This window comes from Chinchilla lanigera, unplaced genomic scaffold (assembly GCF_000276665.1).
Source record: "Chinchilla lanigera isolate Chin_1 unplaced genomic scaffold, ChiLan1.0 scaffold00074, whole genome shotgun sequence".
NCBI lineage: Eukaryota > Metazoa > Chordata > Mammalia > Rodentia > Chinchillidae > Chinchilla > Chinchilla lanigera.
In genome coordinates this window covers 9,894,814-9,914,339 of record NW_004955475.1, presented here as the reverse complement: position 1 = coordinate 9,914,339, position 19,526 = coordinate 9,894,814, and the positions used below count along the sequence as shown (strand labels likewise).

Sequence of the window (19,526 nt, the reverse complement as noted above, 5' to 3'; positions counted from 1 at the left end):
AGTAAATTTAGTGTTAGATTGCTGTTTATTTCCTTATAAACTGAAAACTTCTATCTCATTCATGTAAGTTGGCAAGCTTCAAAGTAGTACTTCTAACTCAATAATTTTTCTCCTAAAACATTTTTGTAAATAGGAGAATCACAGTTAATCAACTGTTGATTTTTTCCAAGAAAAATTCAGCACTTAGGAGTAAGTACTTCATTGCAATTTCAGGTTAATGCTTGGATATTTAAACAGTACAGCTTGGTTAACACATCTACAGCACTATGTGCTAGGCTCTATTATAAATGCTGTCTGTATAAGATACTAAATATGTTTAATTCTCACAACAGCTCTATGAGGTAGATTGTACTGCCACCCCAATTTCACAACTGAGGAAACTGTGGCACAAAGGGGTTGAATAAGCCAAAGTCACACAACTAGTGGGTTCTGGTGACACTGGGATTTGAGCTCTATGTCTAATTTGAGAGTCCTTATTCTCAACTACTATGCTAACTTCTCCCAGATAGATCACACTGGAATGCAGAGAATGCTGGACATAAAAGCTCAGATAGTAAGGAATAAAGGAGTTCTTGGTAAGATTACCATGAAGCAGTATAGGACCACAACACGAAATAGGATACACGTGATAGGAAAAAGTTTAAGAGTAGAACAGAAATTGCAGCAAGGACCAGATAAAAGTTGGACAAAAATGAAAATACAATAGAAAATCAATGCTTCCTATTTGACGTCCTATTTAATTGCTGATGCTAGGAATATTAACTGCTGATGCTAGTTGCGTATGTACAAATTGACACTCATAAAAAATAAATACAAAAGCTCCAATGACACACAGCCCAAAACAAAAGATCATAATCCAAGGAGAAAATGTAAAAATATTCATATATATAAAATATGCTTTTAGTAAACAGTCTTATGAAATGTATCTAAAAATATAAACACACGGTTTTGAAAAAAGAAGTAGCATCTTTATTTCTCTGTAAAACATTGAATTGAATTGATTCATCAATTCTTATTGTTTTCACAGTGACATTATTTCTAATTATGAATCAAAGTCCAAAAGCATGGAGAGAACGGCAATAGTACAATCACTTTAAACAACAGTTTGGTGGTTTCTTTTCTTTTTTTTGGTCTTTCTGAGACAGGGTCTCACTATGCAGCTCAGGCCAGCCTTGAGCTCACTCTGTAGCCCAGGCTGGTCTTGAACTCACAGTGATCCTCCTGTCTCAGTCTCCAGAGTGCTGGGATCACAGGCGTGTGCCACCATGTCCCGGTAGTTTCTTAAAAAGTTAAACATATGACCCTGGAGTTCCACTCCTAGGTATCCACCCAATAAAAACACGCCCACCATAGAGTTGCAAGTGAATGTTCACAACAGCATCGCTCGTAACAGTCAAAAAGTAGAAACAATGTGAAAGTCTATCAGTTGGCAGATGGACAGACAATATGTAGTTTATTCAGATGATAGAATACTATTCAGCAATAAAAGGGAATGAAGTATTGGTACATGCTGTAATATGGATGAACTTAAAAAACATGATTGAGGGTTAAGGATGTAGAGCAACAGCGCATTTATCTAGCATGTGCAAAGCCCTGCATTCAATTCTCTGCACTACAAAACTAACAAAAAACATGAGTGAAAGAAGCTGACAAAACATCATAAACTGTATGATTCCATGTATATGAAATGTCTGTAGCAGGTAAATCTATACGGACAGAAAGCAGATTAGTGGCTGATTGGGCAGGTAGTAAACTGGGAGCAACATTAAATGGGCAAAAGCGATCTTCCTGGCTTGACAAATACATTCTAAAATGAGACTGTGGTGATAGTTGTACAACTGTAAATTCACTAAACATCACTTAGTACTGATAAAATAAATACTAGGGAAACCTGGTCTCAAAATAAATAAAAAAGGAAAGGCTGGGGATGTAGCTCAGAGCATAGGTCCTGGTCTCAATTCCAGTACCAATCAATCCATCAAATTTTCACATGAAAAAATATCTGTATTACACACCACAGACGAAGGGCTAGTATCATTAATATTCAAAGAACTGATAAAAAATAAGGGCCAAAAGTAGAGTTCGCTATTATTAAAAAATACCAAAATAAGTACTGGTAAGGATATGAGAAATTGGAACCTTTATACACTGTGGATGGGAATGTTAAACGGTGTAACCACTATGGTGGTGACGGACGCATAACATTGTACTTAATGTCACTTAACTGTACACTTAGGACTAAAATGGTCAATTTTATATTACGTACATTTTACCGCAATTTATTTTCACAAGAAACAAAGGACCAAAACCCTACAGAAAATGTGAAAAGACACAAATAAACATTTTACCACACAAGAGATAAAAGTAGCCCTTGAACATATGAGCGATATCCTCAGTCCTTTTTCATTTTCAGACAGGGTCTCACTAAGTTGCTCAGGCTGGGTGACACTCCTTAGCCTCTTGAGTATGTGGGATTATAGGCATGGGGTATCACCCCAGACCCCAGCTGAAGATAAACGTCTAACAACACAAAAGTGCAGAGTCTGCCCAAAAAATGTATACACACTTCAGGAAAAGAAAAATAGTAGGATGTTTTTTCAACAGATGGTGTTACCCTCATATGGGGGGGACTCTAGAGGATGTTGTGTATCACAGGAAACTCACCACACTGCTGGCCCTTAGAGAAGAAATTGAAAAATGCATGTGCAACAGTCTTAATGACCAAGGATGTCCAAGCAGCAGTTTGCTGTACTAATAAATGTTTGGAAGCTAATCGCCACCACTTTAAGCACTTCTTATAATTGTAGAGGCCAAAGGTAACTTGTATTAATCTCATGATATCTCAATAAATTTACCTATTTATTTTTTATTTTATGGATAAAAGGTAAAACAAAATTTCATAACAAAATAATAGGAGACTAACAATAATTAATACACTGCATGTTGTTATTTTTAAAGTATTTGCTCAGTACACGATATGGGCATAAAAATTTCTCCAATCAATATTAGCACAAATCTTCTTCCTTTTCAATGAACTAAGAGATAATAATACTATAACTGACTTGCATTTTTTCCCTTTTCCCTTCTGTCCTTTCCCCTTTCCATTTTAGTTCCTTTCTTCTCTTTAACAATTTCTTCCCATTTCACAATATCTATTGTACATTTTAGACTTCATTTACCATTTCAGTTTCTCACACCAGGAAGACAACAGTGTTGACACATGTCAGTCTGATTTATTTCACTTATGAGTATGGTTTCAATTGCATCCATTTACCGATAAAAGTCTCAAGTTTATTCTTCTTTATGGCTGAATAGTACTTCACAGTAGCTTTGTCGTATAAAAAGATCATCACTTTTTAATCCATTCTTCAGTTAATGGGCATTTGGGCTGTTTCCAAGATTTAGCTATTACAAATTGTGCTGCTATAAACATGGGTACACATATATCACTGTAGTATGATGCTTTTAATTCTCCTGGGAAGATACCCAGAAGGGAAGTAGCTGGGTCAAATGGAGCTTCCATCCTAGTTTTTTAAGAAATCTCCATACTGATTGCCACAGTGGTTGTATCAGTCTACACTCCCACCAACAGTGAAGATAGGTTCCTTTTTCCCCAGTCCCTTCAGCATTTATTATTGGTTGATTTCTTGGGGACAGCCCTTCTTTCTGGAGTGAGATGGAATCTCAGCGCTGTTTTAATTTGCATCTCTCAAATGGTCAGTGACGTTGAATATTTTTTCATATATTTATTTGCCATTTCTACTGCTTCATCTGAGAAGTGTGTATTCATCTCAGATGCCCATTTTTGGATTGGGTCTTTGAATTTGGGGGGGTCCAGATTTTTTTCAAATCTTCATATATATTAATAAATCTTCATATATATTCTTCATATATATTAATAAATCTTCATATATATTCCAGATATTAGCTGTTTGTCTGAGGGACAATTGGCTAAAATTTTTTCCCACTCTGTGTATTTTCTTTTCGCTCTGTTGGTGATTTTGTTCGATGGTCAAAAACTTTTTAATAAGATGAGATCCCAGTTGTTGATCCTTTGAAGTATTTCCCATGCAGTTTGAGTTTTGTTCATGAACTCCTGCTTACACCTATGTCTTAAAGATTTTTCCCTATTTTCTCTTCCAGCAGATTCAGTGTTTTAATATTTAAATCTTTGATCCATTTTGACTTTAGTTTAGTACATAGTGATAGATGTGGGTCTACTTTTAGTCTTCAGCATGTAGAAAGCCAGTTTATCCAGCACCATTTATTAAAGAGGCTATCTTTCCTCCACTGAATATGTTTGGCCCCTTAGAAGGTATTTGAGTGTGTTTGTAGTTGTGTCTACGTCTTCTAATCTGTTCCACTGATGCTCAGGTCTGCTTTTTGCCAATACCATGCTGATTTTATCACAGTAGCTTTGTAGTATAATTTCAAGTCAGCAATTGTGATGCTTCCTGCCTTGCCTTTGTTGCCCAGGACTGCCTTTGCTATTCTAGGTCTCTTTGGTTTCCAAATAAATTTTAGGAATGTTTTCTCTGGTTCTGTGTATCGCAATAAATTTAGTATTAAAATATTTATATAAGTTTTCCTTTTCCTTACGTGTGTATACATTTCTTTTGGTGGACTCTGTATATGCAGAGAAGGTAATTCACTGGATCATGTCTATAACTGCAAAGTATTAAGAACAACCAAAATCCACATACACGAAGAGACTGAATTAATGTTTGGTACTGTGTAACATAAGAATACAGTAGTCCCTCCTTACCTACAGTTTCATTTTCTGCAGTTTGAGTTACCTACTGTCTAAAAATATTAAATGGAAAATTCCAGAAATAAACAATTCATAAGTTTTAAACTGGGTATCATTCTAAGTAGCATAATAAAATCTTGTGCTATCTTGCTTTGTTCCCCCTGGGATATGAATCATCCCTTTGCCTACCAAAACCATGCTCTGTGCACTACCCACTTATTAGTCACTTAGCATCCATCTTGGTTATCAGATTGACTGTCATGTTGCCTAAGTGCTTGTGTTCAGGTAATCCTTATTTTACCTACTAAGAGCCCCAAAGCAAAAACTATTACTGTATAGTATATTGCTGTGTTACATTTTTTTTTTTATCTTTTTGAAACAGGGTCTCGATATGTAGCTTATTAATGTTGTTAATCTCTTATAGTGGCTTAACGTATAAGTGAAATTTTACTGTGGGTACCTAGGAAAAAAACTATATACGCGATTTGTTACTATCCCATTTCAGGCATCCACTGGGGAGCCTGGAATGAATCCCCTGTGGATATGGAAAAATGACTGTTTCTTTCCTTCTGTTAACATTGGGATTAGACTGTTCTTATGTCCTGGAAACATGTTTATTTGTGATTTTTCATCTTTTTTGATCTAGGTATTTGTTAATAAAAAACTTTGCTCTTATTATTTCTTTTGCTGCATCCCATAAGTTTTCATATTTTGTGTTTCTATTTTGTTTGTCAAGATATTTTTAAGTTTCTCTTCTAAATTCTGCATTGATCCATTGGTTTTCAGGATCATATTATTTAATTTTCATGTATATTTGAATTTTTAAAACTTCGTTCTTATTGACTTCTAGTTTTTCTTTTCTGTTTTTTACTTTTGGTACTGGGAATCGAACTTAGGACCTTGTGCTTGCCAGGCAGGCGCTTGTACCACTGAGCTATGTGTCCGGCCCTTGACATCTAGTTTCAAACCATTGTGGCTAAAAACATACTTCATATTTCAGTTTTCTTAAATGTGATACAACTTGTCTTGGGGCCTAATGTACAATTTATCCTGAAGAATGTTCTGTGTGCACCGGAGAAGAATGCTTTCTACTTTTGAATGGAATGTTCTTTATGACACTTAGGTCCACTTGGCCAAAGTTGTCAGTGAAATCCAATGTTTCCTTATTCAATTTTTTAAGTATGTAAAACATGAGTCCAGATTATTTGTAATTTTCCATAAGAGGTATTCAATTCTGTAAAACATGCAAATGTCACCTTTAATATTTAAATATAGCTCTACAAAGTCAGCAAAAATCCTCAGAATTAGTGTATACATATATAAAAATTACAAGAATATCTTATCACTTTTGAAATATGCAGTTTTAAAGATTAAAAGCCAGTAAATGTACAAGTTGAAGGGGAAGAGAAAAATGCTGACAGCAGATTATTTGAGCGAATATTTGCCCTCTTCCCAAATATCTGAAATACTACATATACCACTGTTTTCAGTGTAGCTTGTAAAACTCAAAAACTCATTTCTTTTGACTAGTTTGAAATAAGTCCAGTAGAGATTGTACTGGTGAGTTACAAATTTGGTTTTCTTCTTGTAGAATAAGTAATTTAGAAAAATAACTCTTAAAAAAAAAGAAATTCATTTCTTTTGTTATTGATTCAGCACTTGTTTCCAGTACAGTACAACTGGTACAATGGGGGCTGGGAGACCACTCTCTTACACTCACTAGTTTGGGCAGCACTCCAGGGCCAATCCTCCTTCCACTGTTTTGAGAGAAAATAAAAAACAAAGACCCAGGAAATCCCTGAAGCCCCTGGCCTGAGCACATGTTCCTTAGATTTCCTGGCCTGACCTTTAGTAGCCTTTTCTCCCACTAGAATTTCATTAATGGTTCATAAATATAGACTGCACCTTATGTTTCTAATTTAATCAGAATGAACTGTGGAAAAGTCCTGTGCACTAGAAGCCCCTGAAGATGACTCAGCACCCTGTCAATCATTCCTGTTAATCTTACCTAGAGACCCAGTGAGAGACACCCAGGCAAAGGTATCTTTGCATATCTTTACATCCCAAAGCCTGATTTATCTGTTTCCTGTGCTGTGCTTCTAATTTCCCTGTTGCCCCTGAAACTACCTTTTTGCTCATGCCACCCTTTTTGTTTCTGCTGGAATAGATCTTCTCTGAGCATATCTTCCTGGTACCTTCACTAAATGTAGCTGCTTCTCTTTTACCATTGGGTGTATACTTGCAGTACACAAGAATCTGGAGTCTATCTATGGGTTCCATCACATGGTAGCATTTCTAGATTTTTTTTTTATTTCATCCTAATGATAATCTCACTTTTTGGTAGATTTTATCAGAAGGTGAATTATCTATACTCTTGATGTCACATTCAGTGAGTTCCTTGGGAGGATGACAAGATGAACATTTTTACCTTTATTGTTAGGTGCTCTTTTGAACTGTTTATTGTTATCTGGCCAGAACCAAGACCAAATATTGAATGGAAGTTCTTTTCCTTTATATCTTTCACTGGATAAAGCACAGTATCTGACTTGGACAATGATTTAAACTTAGTTCTTCTAAGTCACTGTCACCTTTAGTTAATTTATGCTTAGAAATGTCAACAATGCATTCCTGTTCATTTTTACATGTAGGTAGCGGTGTAAAATTTTTTGTTACTTTCAGCTGTATTTAACATAGGACATTCATTAGTCATTTTCTCATTAAGTCATCTCAATTTATTTTAAGGGGAAGGAATGAATGGGTTCTGAAATGAACATAAAGTTTTGTTTAGGTTCCAGTATTTCTTCATTAGGAAATTCTGCTTAATCATATGTACGTTATTTTCCTTGAAGTTCTTTTGAGAAATACATTGCAATTCTAGGTTTAGTCTTTTTTGTAGACATTTGAAGAAACAGGAGAAAGGGATCCAACAATGTATTTTAATTCTTTCATTTTTACATATATTTCTTTCATATTCCACAAAATCAAAAACTAACTTAAATACAATATCGTCAACAGCTTGATATTGGTTACTGTGTGCAAAGTTCTTGTGCTGGTCACTGAGGTTTCAAAAATCTTTATATCTCTATAAGCAATATTCACAATATCCTCTTTCTTTCCTCTTTCAGTTAAATTGGGGCTCTACCATATTTATCACTATCCATTTAGATTCTGAGTTTACCCTGAGTTTGCTTTTCCATATCAGTTTATCAACAACAAACGGATGGCCAGGCTTCTAAACAGTTTATAAAAGGCATATGGTCAGCTGAAATAAAATGGCCTACGAAGTTGGCTCCTATCTTCTGTTTTTATAAATGGCTTTTTGAGTCTTCCTGCTCTTGTTTTCTGTGTTCCAGCATCAACTTTTCACCTCAATTTCTTGAGTAAATACAACTTTTTTGTTCAATGTACTATCGTATGTCATCAAAAGGAAGACTTTTTACTCTCCATAAAAAGGCATTTGATAATATACTATTTGAAGGAATAAGATCATGATTTTTGATAGATTTTTCAACTAATAATTTTCCTTTGCTTCAACACACTACAAAAACACTGTGTTTGGAGACTTAACTTCCATCACGACTGGGACGGGGTGGTTTCTGCAGTATACACAGATTCTGGGTGTGGTAGAGTAGAAATTCAACTCAGTGTCTATGCAAATTTTGTGTCCTTTTTATTTGAAACAAGGTAATTTTTTATTGAAATAAGATAACTGATAACTTTGCTGAGAAATTTTTCAATTCACCTTTTTATTTGAAATACGGTAACTGACAGTTTGGCTGATAAATTTTCCTCCTGGATCCTTTATGTCCATTTGCAATTTTTCAGATGAGGTAACAGAAGGTAAGTCAAGGTAAAATACTTTTCCCTAATGTGGCTTATATTTGGATTTCACTAATCTGCTATCAGTTTTCAGAGACTTCAAAGATGGTCTATTCTTTCCATTTTTGACTTGGATTCCACCCCAGAAATGCCCTTTGCTACGGCTCTTCATGCTCTGGAGTTCATGGCAGCTGCTGGGACCTACATGCGGGGTCCAGGCAGGGTGCTGAGCCAGATGACCATGAAAACAATACTCTCCATGCTGGCGAAAGGTAGACAGGACAGTCACCTCTCTCCTTCTGTTGGCCATCGGCTCCATGCAGTAGAAGGGCTGCATCTGTGGGCCAACTTTCCGGAGCTGGATATGGCTCCAAGGCACAGAGGAGGGAAGGGGAAAGACTGTTTCCTTATTATGTGTGGATATTTTCTGCCCAATAGTGAATGTAGGGTATTAAAGTCCCCTACTACGTATTATTGTATTACAATTAATCTCTCTCTTCAGATCCTTTAATAGTTCCTTTATATACTTAAGTATTCCAATGTTAAGTGTTCCTATGTTCCAATATAGCCGTGTGATCAAAATACACAGTAAATGTTTCAATTTCAAAAATTTATTGCAGTAAAAGACACATTATCATTAACTTCCCTCAAAATACTCCCCTTGCTTCAAATACATTTATTCTATCATTCTTGCCACTTTCTGAAACAGTTCTAGAAATCCTCTTTTGTGAGTATCTTTACTAGATGTGATCAAATGCTGCTGCCAAGTGACATCCAGTGGAAAGGGAGGCTCGTGAAAACATTAGGGCATGTCATTATCTGCCGTGTTCACTGGATCTGGCACTGTGTAACTTCTGATTCTTTCCCAAAGTCAAAATGACCATGAAAGGTAAATGATTTGATTTTATTCAAGACTTCAAGGCACCCACAACAGTGCAACTAAAGACATTCATGAAAGTGGCATTCTAGAGCTGCTTCAGAAAGTGGCAAGAACAAAGGGATGCGTGTGGTTAAAGTGAGGGGTCGTATTTTGAGGGAGATTAATGGCAATATGTCTTTTACTGTAAACAGTTTTTAAATTCACTGTACTTTTAAATCATACTTCATATATACAATTATGTTTTCTTAACCTGAACCCCTGTATCATATAAGGTTTTCTTTGTTTCTTTTCAGTTTTTGACTTAAAGTCTGTTTTGCCTGACAGAAGTATCCCTACTCATTTCTGCTTTTAATTTGATTGGAACAACTTTGTGTATCTTTCATTTTCAGTGTGAGTGTCCTTCAGAGTGAATCTCTTTTAGGCAGCATATAGTTGAGTCTTTTTTTTTTTTAAAATCTACTCAGTTATTCTATGTGTTATGGTTTGTGTCTAGATGTCCCCCCAAAGCCTTATGCAGTCATGGGGCATGCTTCTAGAGTCTTTGATTAATCCATGATCCAATGCTGGGATTATGGGTGGGAATGATACACCCGCCCTGAGGCAGGAAGCCTACATACAATATAGGGGAGGGAAACTCTTCCCTTTTTGCTCTTGCTGATTTTGCTGTTTTCTACCACCATGAACTGTTGCCCTCTGCCATGTGCCACTCTGCCTTGGAGCCAGCCAAGTATGGGCTAAAACCTCCACAAACTGAAAAAAATAAACCTTTCTTTCCTTCATTTTGGGTGTCAGGTACTTTGTCCCAGCAATGAAAAAAAGTAACAAAGACACTATGTATTTTCACTGGAGAATTTAATTCATTTATATTCAAAGTAATTAATGATAGGTAAGGACTACTGTCATTTTGTTATTATTTGGTTGTTTCTTTTCTTGCTGTGTTCCTTTGTGGTTTGATGGTTTTCTGTAGTGGTATGGTTAGAATCTTTTTTGTTTTATGAATCTCCTGCAAATGTTTCCTTTTTTGTTACCATGAGGCTTACAAAGAACATCTTACACTTATAACAGTCTATTTAAAGCTGACAACAGCTTAGCTTTGATTGAATGCAATTCTACACTTTTACTCCTACTCCCCATATTTCCTGTTTTTGATCTTTGAATTTACATCATTTTATAATATGTATCACTTCATGATTTATTAGCTATAATTATTAATAATTTTTTTTTACCCTTGTACTAGAGATAATATTACTTTCTACACAACCATTAAAGTTCTAGACTATCTCAAATATTGTTCTGTATTACATACACTATTAGGTTTTGTGCTTTTGGGGGTGTTTAGGTGTGTTATGAGAGATTGAGCCCAGAACCTTGCACACACTAGGCAAGTAACTTATCACTGAGCTATATCCCCAGCCTTGTAGTAAGTGTTATGCTACTAATAAGCAGCATTTTTTCCACTTTAAAGAACTTCCTTTAGCAATTCCTATAAGGTAGGCCTAGTAGTGATTCCTTAGAATTTATTTGGGAATCTTTTTATTTCTCCCTCATTTCTGAAAGATAACTTTGCTGGGTAAAGTATTTTTTGTTGGCAGCTGTCCTAGTTACTTTTTTGTTGCTGGGATAAAATATCTGGCACACACAAGTCAAAGGAGGAAAGTTTTATGATTTTAGCTCACAGATGGTAGAGATTTCAGTCCATAATCTCCTAGCTCCAAAGCAGAGGACAAATAGTCCATGGAGGGCAGGCAGGAAGTAGCAACCTTCCATTTTTCCTTTTATTCCATCCAGGCTACAAGCCTATTAGATGGTGCCACTCACACCCAGAGTGGATCTTCCCTCTTCAGTAAATCCACCATCCCATCCACACCTAGAACAGTGCTAAACCAATCAGTGGGTAATCCGGTCATCACACCTTAATTTGGTATGGCACACCCATGATCCAGCCACTCCCAAAAGCGTCACCTATGAGCACATGAAGCTTTGGGAGTACATCTAGATACAAGTCATAACAGGAATTTTATTCCTTCACTACTTTTAATATTTCATCCTACTCTCTCCTTGTCTGCAGGTTTTCTTCTAAGAAGTCCAATTAAAATCATATTGGAACTCCTCTAAATGTGATGCATTTATCTCTAATTGCTGTCAGAATTTTGAACTTGTGATTTTTGATAGCTTGATTATTATATATCTTGGTGAATTCTTTTTTGAGCTGAATTTTATTGTGGTTCTCTGCTCTTCCTAGAATTGGAAATTTACTTGTGTGTGTGTATGTGTGTGTGTGTGTGTGTGCACGCGTGTGTGTACTGGGGATTGTCCCCATTGAGTGCTGAGCTAATCTATAGCCCTTTTTTATTATTTTGTTTTGAGATGGGGGTCTCACTAAGTTGCCCTGGCTGGTCTAGAGCATGTGATCCTCAGTTTAGCCTCTCTAGTAGCTGGGATTATAGGTGTGTAACATCATGGCATTCATTCATTCATTCATTCAGTGGTACTGCAGACTGAACTCAGAGGCTTCCAACTGAGCTATAGCCCCAACTGTTTTTTTATTTTTTATTTCAAGATGAGGCCTCACTAAGTCACTAAATTTCCTAGACTGGGCTTGAACTTGTGACACTCCTGCCTCAGCCACCTACAGGACTAGGATTATGGGCATGTACCACCACACCTAGATTCCATTATTTTTTATTTTGGTACTGAGAATCAAACTCAGGACCTTGTGCTTCCCAGGCAGGTGCTGTTCCACTGTGCTATATCTCCGGCCCATTATTTTTTAAAACATAATTTTTCTGGTCCCTCTTCTCTTATAGAATGATGCATCTGACTTATTGGTGGCATCCCATAATTCTAGTAGGCTTTCTTTTTCCAGTACTAGGGACTGAACCCAGGGCCTCATGCATGGTAGGCAAGCTTTTTACATGGAGCTACATACCCAGCCCATGATGCGGTAATTTCAAAAGTTCTGTTTTTGAATGTCTTGTCAAACCAGCTGCTGAAATTTCTATTGGATTTGTCAATTTAGGCATTGTACTCTTCATCTCTTGAATTTCTATTTGGCTTTATGTTTGTTTCTATTTCTTTGTCAAACTTCTCATACTCTCCATACACTGTAATTTCATTTAATTTTTTTATCTGTTCACTGACCATTTTAAAGAAGGTTACTCTGAATCCTTTCTGTCTTTTTTATAGATCTCACTTTCATTAGGATCCACTGTTGGAGCTTTGGAAGTATCATGATTTCCTGAGGCTTTGTAATCAATCCTTGTGTCTTCACTTACACTGCTATAAGGCATTTAGAGTGAAACTCACCTTTTCTTGCTTTTATGGGTATTCTATGGCAGGAACAGACCTTCACAGTAGTCTACCCTATGATTCTGGATGGGTGTTATAGTTGATACACAGTGTCCACTTTAGAGGCTTGGCTAAGTGACTTAGCAGTTCTGCATCCCAGGATGAAAAGGACATGCCCTTATGGCTCTGGGATGCTGCTCAGTGTCAAACTGAAGAAGTTTAGAAGGCTAACTAAGTGACTGAGCAGGGACTGGGTCCTTACTTTGTATCATCCTGAGCCTGTGCAGGAGGAGGGCACTGAGATGGTGGGAGTGCTGCACGCACCCTGGGTCAGGGGAACCTGCTTACAATGTAAGGGAGGAAAGAGGCTTGTCCCCGCCCCCTTCTGCTCTTGCTGCTTTTGCTGTCTTGTGCCACTTTGAAGTGTTGCTCCTGTGCCCCGCCATCTTGCCTTGGAGCCAGCTGATTGTAGACTGAAACCTCCGCAAACTGTGAGCTAAATAAACCTTTCCTTCCTTAATTCTGGGCTTTGGGTATTTTGTCTCAGCAATGACAAATCATAACCAAGACAATGGGCCACCTGGTAATGAACCTGAACAGCCATAAATTACTTTCCATTTCTCTACATGACCAGACTGCTGCCTTAACTCTGAATCTGTGGGCCAGCCAGGCAGACTCTGTTATCTAGCAAGACCACTGAACTCTGCTATAAGACTAAGTTGCTGAATGGGCAATTCTGTTGCTTCTGATCTGTCTGGACTATAGGATGTATTCCCTGGCCAGAAAGTACTGCTGTTAGAATTCAGCATTTGGACAAGGTTTCAGGAGAGACCCTGGGTTTAAGTGTATAGGGATGAAGGAATCAAGTACTATGCTCAGTAGAAATGTACTGTTCAGTTTTGTTTCCCTCCTTGGGCACAATCTGAGTGTGGACTTTGAGGCTGAGCAAAGTGCTGATTAAAGTTCCATGTGAGGTAGAATTAGTGCCTGCTTCTGGCCTAAATTTGCTGTAGTTGTTGTTTTCCTCCCTGGGCGGGGTCGGTGGGTGGACTTTGAGGCTGCTAGGAACACTGATTAAATTCCCAGCATGGAAGATCTAGTGCTTGCTTGTGGAAATCCACTACTGGGATCTTCTACTCTGGGCTGGACCCTCGGGTAGGGGTTGAAGTTAGGCCTGGAGGCTGGCCATCTAGGGATTTAAGCCAGGTAGTAACACTTTTTACTTCTTCTGGAATGATCTGCATGGTTTTGTGGGTGAGCTGTGCTGTTCGTTGGTACCTCTGATGGAGCATTATTGCTGGCAATAACACTCAGCTGTATTATGACTCTGTATGCTGGTCTTTGTGCCCTGCCGCCCTGCTTTGTTTTTACCTGATTCCAGGTGGTCTAGCTTTATGGTTTCCCCTATTTTCTCTATTCCCTGTGAGATCAGAATGGAGTTGCCTTCCTACGAAACAGCTCAGAATGTTAGGGAAGCTGTATTTCCACCTTCCTGTTCTGTTCCCACTGTAGAAACCTTGGCCCTGGAGAATCTTGCTGTGCTGACTGGGAAGAGGGGGAGAGGCAATACTGTTAAAATGAGACACTTTCTCCTATCATTTCAATGCAGATTTTGATTCAGTTGCTTTGATGCTAGGTGACTCAGACTTAGTTCCAAGTTTGGTGGTTTTCAATAAGATTTTTTTATTTGTAGGAAGTCGTTAGTTATCCTTTGATCATTCTGTGGGGAAATTGAGGTCTGAGACTTCCTATTTATAGTCTTGCTGATTTTACTAGCCAAATTTGTTTGTCAATTCATCTGTTAATGGACATTTGGGTTGTGTCTACTTTTTAGCTATTGTGAACAATCTGCTATAAATATGGTTGTGAAAATATGCCTTTAAGACCCTGCTTTTAATTCTTTTGGAAAAATACCTAGAAATGGTATTGTTGGGTCATATCGTGGGACTATTTTTAATTTTTTTGGAATCTCCATACCATTTTCCATAGTAGTGATATCACTTTACAATCTTAGAACAGTACATAAGAGCTATTTCTTCATATTTTCACATCCCAGCCAGTACTTGCTATTTTCTGTTACTGATATGTTTATGTAGTTTATTTAGTTAGTTAATAGCAGTCATCCTAATGGATGTGAAAGGTTATCACATTGGGATTTATTATTTGCATTTCTCTGCTCTGAGTAATTTTTTTTTATATAACAAGACTCTTGGATCCATTGTAATACTTCACAAAAATGAGATATAAACAAGCAATTAAAACTAATCAAGATATGGGGGTGACCCAAAATGGAATACAAACAGTAACTGTGGAAAACCATATCCTGCCTTGATACTCTTAAGTTTAAAAGCTGAAAAAAACTGTACATAAATGTTGTACTCTAGTTCATAAAAGTGCTTCTCATAAGGGCATGGGTTAGTGATTCTAAAACTTCCTTATGGAAATACCAGAATTGAACATGTAATGCAAGTTAGTTTTCTTACTGTTAGAAAAAGAAATCATAAAAAGAAAAGGACAGAGAAGACTAAAATGAATCCTGTAGTGTCAGAATAGGATCAGAGTTAAAAGTACAAAATCATGGTTTCTAATAATAGATACGAGTAGATACAAAAATATAGATGAGTGTATGTGAGGGTTATTACACATGCAGATATTTCTGAGCTCTACACACTGAGAAGGCCTAGAAGCAGTGATACCCTACTAACATTGAGGGTAACTAATGCCAGGATCGAGATCTTAGTTTCTAATCACCATTTTTCAATAAAAGAAACTAGGGCTCTTTTGGAGATATGGTTAATTCCAGACCTGGGGCAGAAAAAATACATTTTGGAACATCTTGAGAAAATGCTTAAATACCTTGTTAAACACACACACATACACACACACACACATACACACACATGAACAGAAGAGTTAAACTGAAGGAGCTCTCTGACTGAACAATGAAGAAACAATCTGAAGAATTATTGGATATTAACCCACACAATAAAAGAAATACCCAGGCATTTATGCGCACATAACTAAATAGTTATATAAGGTGGTAGAAGAGATAGCAGCTCTTCCATATAGTAGCATTCTAATAAATAAAGTTCTGAAGCTCTTTCTACTATATCAGACTGCTTAAAAGATAATTAGCTAAGTCCTACGTAGTCAGCAAGGTTGCTAGGATTCCTTCCTTGACATCACCTGCTGTTAGAAACTTTAGGATACTCGAGGAAAACAACTATTAGGACAAATAGCCACTGCTAGAATATTATTAATCTATGACTCTTACTTTATAGATCTAGGCAGGGTACCTCCATGGGCTTGCAGCAACAAGACCTGTAGCTGTTGCACCTGGTAAAAGCAAAGAAAAATAATCAGCTAGTCATCAATCAAAAGCTACTTATCCCTTGGCAGTGAAATTACAACAATTACCAGTAGGATAATTTTATTCAATGCCTATGAAATCAGTGGTAGATCTTAGGTACTACAGAAGGCAGCGCTGGTTATGATTCAATGATTAAAAAGACAATCAGCATTTTGCATGAATAACCAACACTCAGAAGATGAGTCATCCCTTTTTTATTTTTCTGTGGTACAGGGGATGAACTCAGAGCCTTTGCACTGAGCTACAGCCTTGGCCCCTCTTTAACTTTTTATTATGAGATAGGATCTTACTTAGTCAGTAAACTGTCCAGGTTGAGCCCAAATTTGTGATTCCTCCTGCTTCAGGCTCCTAGAGTGCTGGGATTACAGGTGTATGCCATCATGACCACAAAGCTGTCCCTTCTATTTAAGCATCTTAAGGAGTTTTTACTGAATCCCTATTTTAAAAAATGAAACAGCACTAAGATAGGCGATGTAGGGGTGTACAAAATAAAATATGGTCCTACTCTTAAGGTTGCATCTAGTTGAATAAGGTAAGCCTAAAGGCTGAAATAGTAGAAAATTAAGACAATATTAAAATATCAGGTATAATGAACTGCTTTAGGGTTCTGAGCAGAAGCAAATCAATTAAATCTCAAAATAGTTAAGGTAGGGTTTGTGGATATGGATCTTAAACCAGAGTACGTGTGCAAGCATATTTCCCAGGCCCTCCTATGACAAAGGAGGAGCTATTCTGCTCCCTAAGACTAGTATCCTCACTTGTGCATTGACGCTCCACCCTTCTTGCCTCTTTATGGATCCTACTCCATTTGTTATACCTTCTCTCTTGTACATCTCACCTTCTCCCTTTTTATAGTACCCGTCCTACTGAGGTTAAAATATGTTCAAGTCTCTCCTACTTTAAGACAAAAGCATTCTTCTCAACCATACTTTCTGTCTCTATTGTCTTGTTTCTTTCTTGTTCCCAAAGTTTGAGAGAAAAGCCCGTACTAATTGCCTCCATTTCATTTTGCTTACCTCTAATTCCTCAACCTATTTCAATCTGATTTTTGCCCACATTATTCCATTAAAATAACTTGCTAAGGTCACCAACGATCTGCATGTCACTAAAACCAATGGGTATTTTTGATCTTCATTTTATTTGACTGGTAGCATTTGGCTTGTCAGGCACCACACTTTCTTGGTTTTCCCTCTTTTTTTGCGATTTTAGCTGAATATCCCTGTCTCTGGGTTTATCATGCCTGTTCCACTTCTCCACTAAATGGTCAAGTCCCTCAAAACTTAGTGTCAGTCTTCTTACTTTATTCTGTCTCATTACACTCTCTTCATAAAGTTTCTTCTCTGCCTACTGTTTCAATTACAATATACACGCGGGTAACTTCTCAATTTATCTCAAACCCAGATCTTTCTAAACGTTAAAACTTTAGATTCAATTATCTGCCTGGTATTTCTATTTAGTTATCTGTTATCAGCAAACCTGTCCCTTCTCCCATAAACCCCAGGTCAGTGAATATTCAGTTCTACAAGCAAAACATCCGGGTATCATATTCTCATTTCTTCATCTGATTCACTGATTAATTCTTTCTCTCACCACTGCTGCCATTCTAAGTCCAAGTCAGCAGTATCTCTCCCTTGGCCTGCTGCAGCACCTCCTCAAATAGTCTATACAAATCCACTCTAGCGCCACTATAATCCATTTCCATATAGCAGCCAAACCATCCTTTAAAAGTGTGAATTCTCAGTGTAACCATCCCGTTTAAAATCATTTTTCACATGGCCCATGAATCCTTGACCAGGCCTCTGATTTCCTTCTAGTCTCACACTGGAATACTCTTTCCTTGCTTTCTATATGCTAGCTGCACTGACATTCTTTGTTCTAAGTGCTTAGCATGTACTAATGCATTTAACCTTCAAAAATCCCTATCAAACAGGTAATACTATTATGTCCATTCTCCATATAGGAAAACTGAATCAAAAAAACTTGCCCAAAATACATAGCTGGTAAGCTATAGAGCCAGGACTTGAACCTGGGCCATTTATTTGTAGTGTCAATGCCCCATGATGCTGTTCCTTCTCCTTAGAATTTTCTTCCTTCTTTTCTCCACTGTTTATTTTTCTTAATCCCTCAGATCTTAGGTCAAATGTTGCTACCTCAGAGAAGTCATTCCAGACCGACTATATAACAGATGATGCCGTTTTATACTCACAGCACACTATCTTGATGTATAATTATATAACATTATATTATTAATTATGTGTTCAGTGTTTGTGCCTCAAGCTAAGTAATAAAGGAAATGCTGCATAGTTCAGTAATGCATCCCAGCATAGCATCTGGCACATAATATTGTTCAATAAATATTTACATTGGAATGAACGAGCAAATAAGTGAATAGGAAGAAGAGTATTTTGGCAATACGAATAAACAGAACAGAACTGAATGTGGCAATACCATGGACAGGCAAACTGCTTACATTCTCTGCAATGACTCCTTAGAAGAATGGATACGAAGAAGGAAAAGGAAAGAGATTAACTGAATAGCAGCCATTGCTGCAGGAGGAAAGCCAGAGAGGGAGTGTGAACCAGATACTCAGGAAACACTTGATTTCCTGTAGGCAGAGTAACATCCACTGGAAGGCAAGAAACTATGACACCCCTTTAAACCTGCACCAATGCAATTCCTACCTTCTCAGCTCCTCTACCAGGGCAACTGAGTTGTACAAACAGTCATATTAATACCACGACAAACTTACGGTCCAAGCTAGCAGCATCTTCCATTTCTGTTTAGTGATTTCAAGCCCTCTACCCTACTATCGGACTACAGTACTCAACACTTAGATGACTTTGACTGAGTTCATGTTCTCAGTTTCAGTCTCTCCCAAGCAGTTCTTCTACTTGTTCAAGTCTCTCCCGCATTTTAAAAACAGACATATATCCCTTAAGCCTTGTTTACCTGGTTATTGCCTGTTTTCTCCTCACCTTCTTGAAGTAAGAGATCACTGGCTTCCTGTACATCCTTATCCACCATTCTGTCTAGTTTTTCTGCAGCAACCTGTTCTTTCCATTTCTTTGGCCTTCTTACCAAGGTCACCAATCGCCTCCTTGCTGATACAAGTCAATGGTCCTTTTCAATCCTTGCCTTACACTTCTTTGTAAATGTATACTTTGGATGACCCTCCCTGAAATGCTCCTCCCTTGGTCATTACACCACTGGTTTCTTCCTCTCTACTCCTTGTAAGTCTCTCTTGTCTTCCTTCCTTTCCCCATTCCTTAAGTGCTGGTGTTCTATAGAGGTCTGATTTTGATCTTCTCTTCTTTACTTGCTCATTCAGCAAATATTAATGAGTGCTTCTAATGTGACAAGCACTCTTTGAGCTCATCAACTCCCTAACCTCAAAACACTGTTGACTCTTTTTTTTTTTT

At 37.4% G+C, this 19,526-nt stretch overlaps 1 protein-coding gene across 1 annotated transcript in view; it reads right to left on the bottom strand.

Annotated features, from left to right (window-relative positions):
• Kif4a (kinesin family member 4A) overlaps positions 1–19,526 on the bottom strand; it is a 124,333-nt gene that overhangs the window by 55,626 nt on the left and 49,181 nt on the right. The window contains exon 10 of the mRNA XM_005401621.2: positions 16,012–16,073. Coding sequence (XP_005401678.1) covers positions 16,012–16,073 — 62 coding nt within the window. The remainder of the gene's footprint in view (positions 1–16,011; positions 16,074–19,526) is intronic.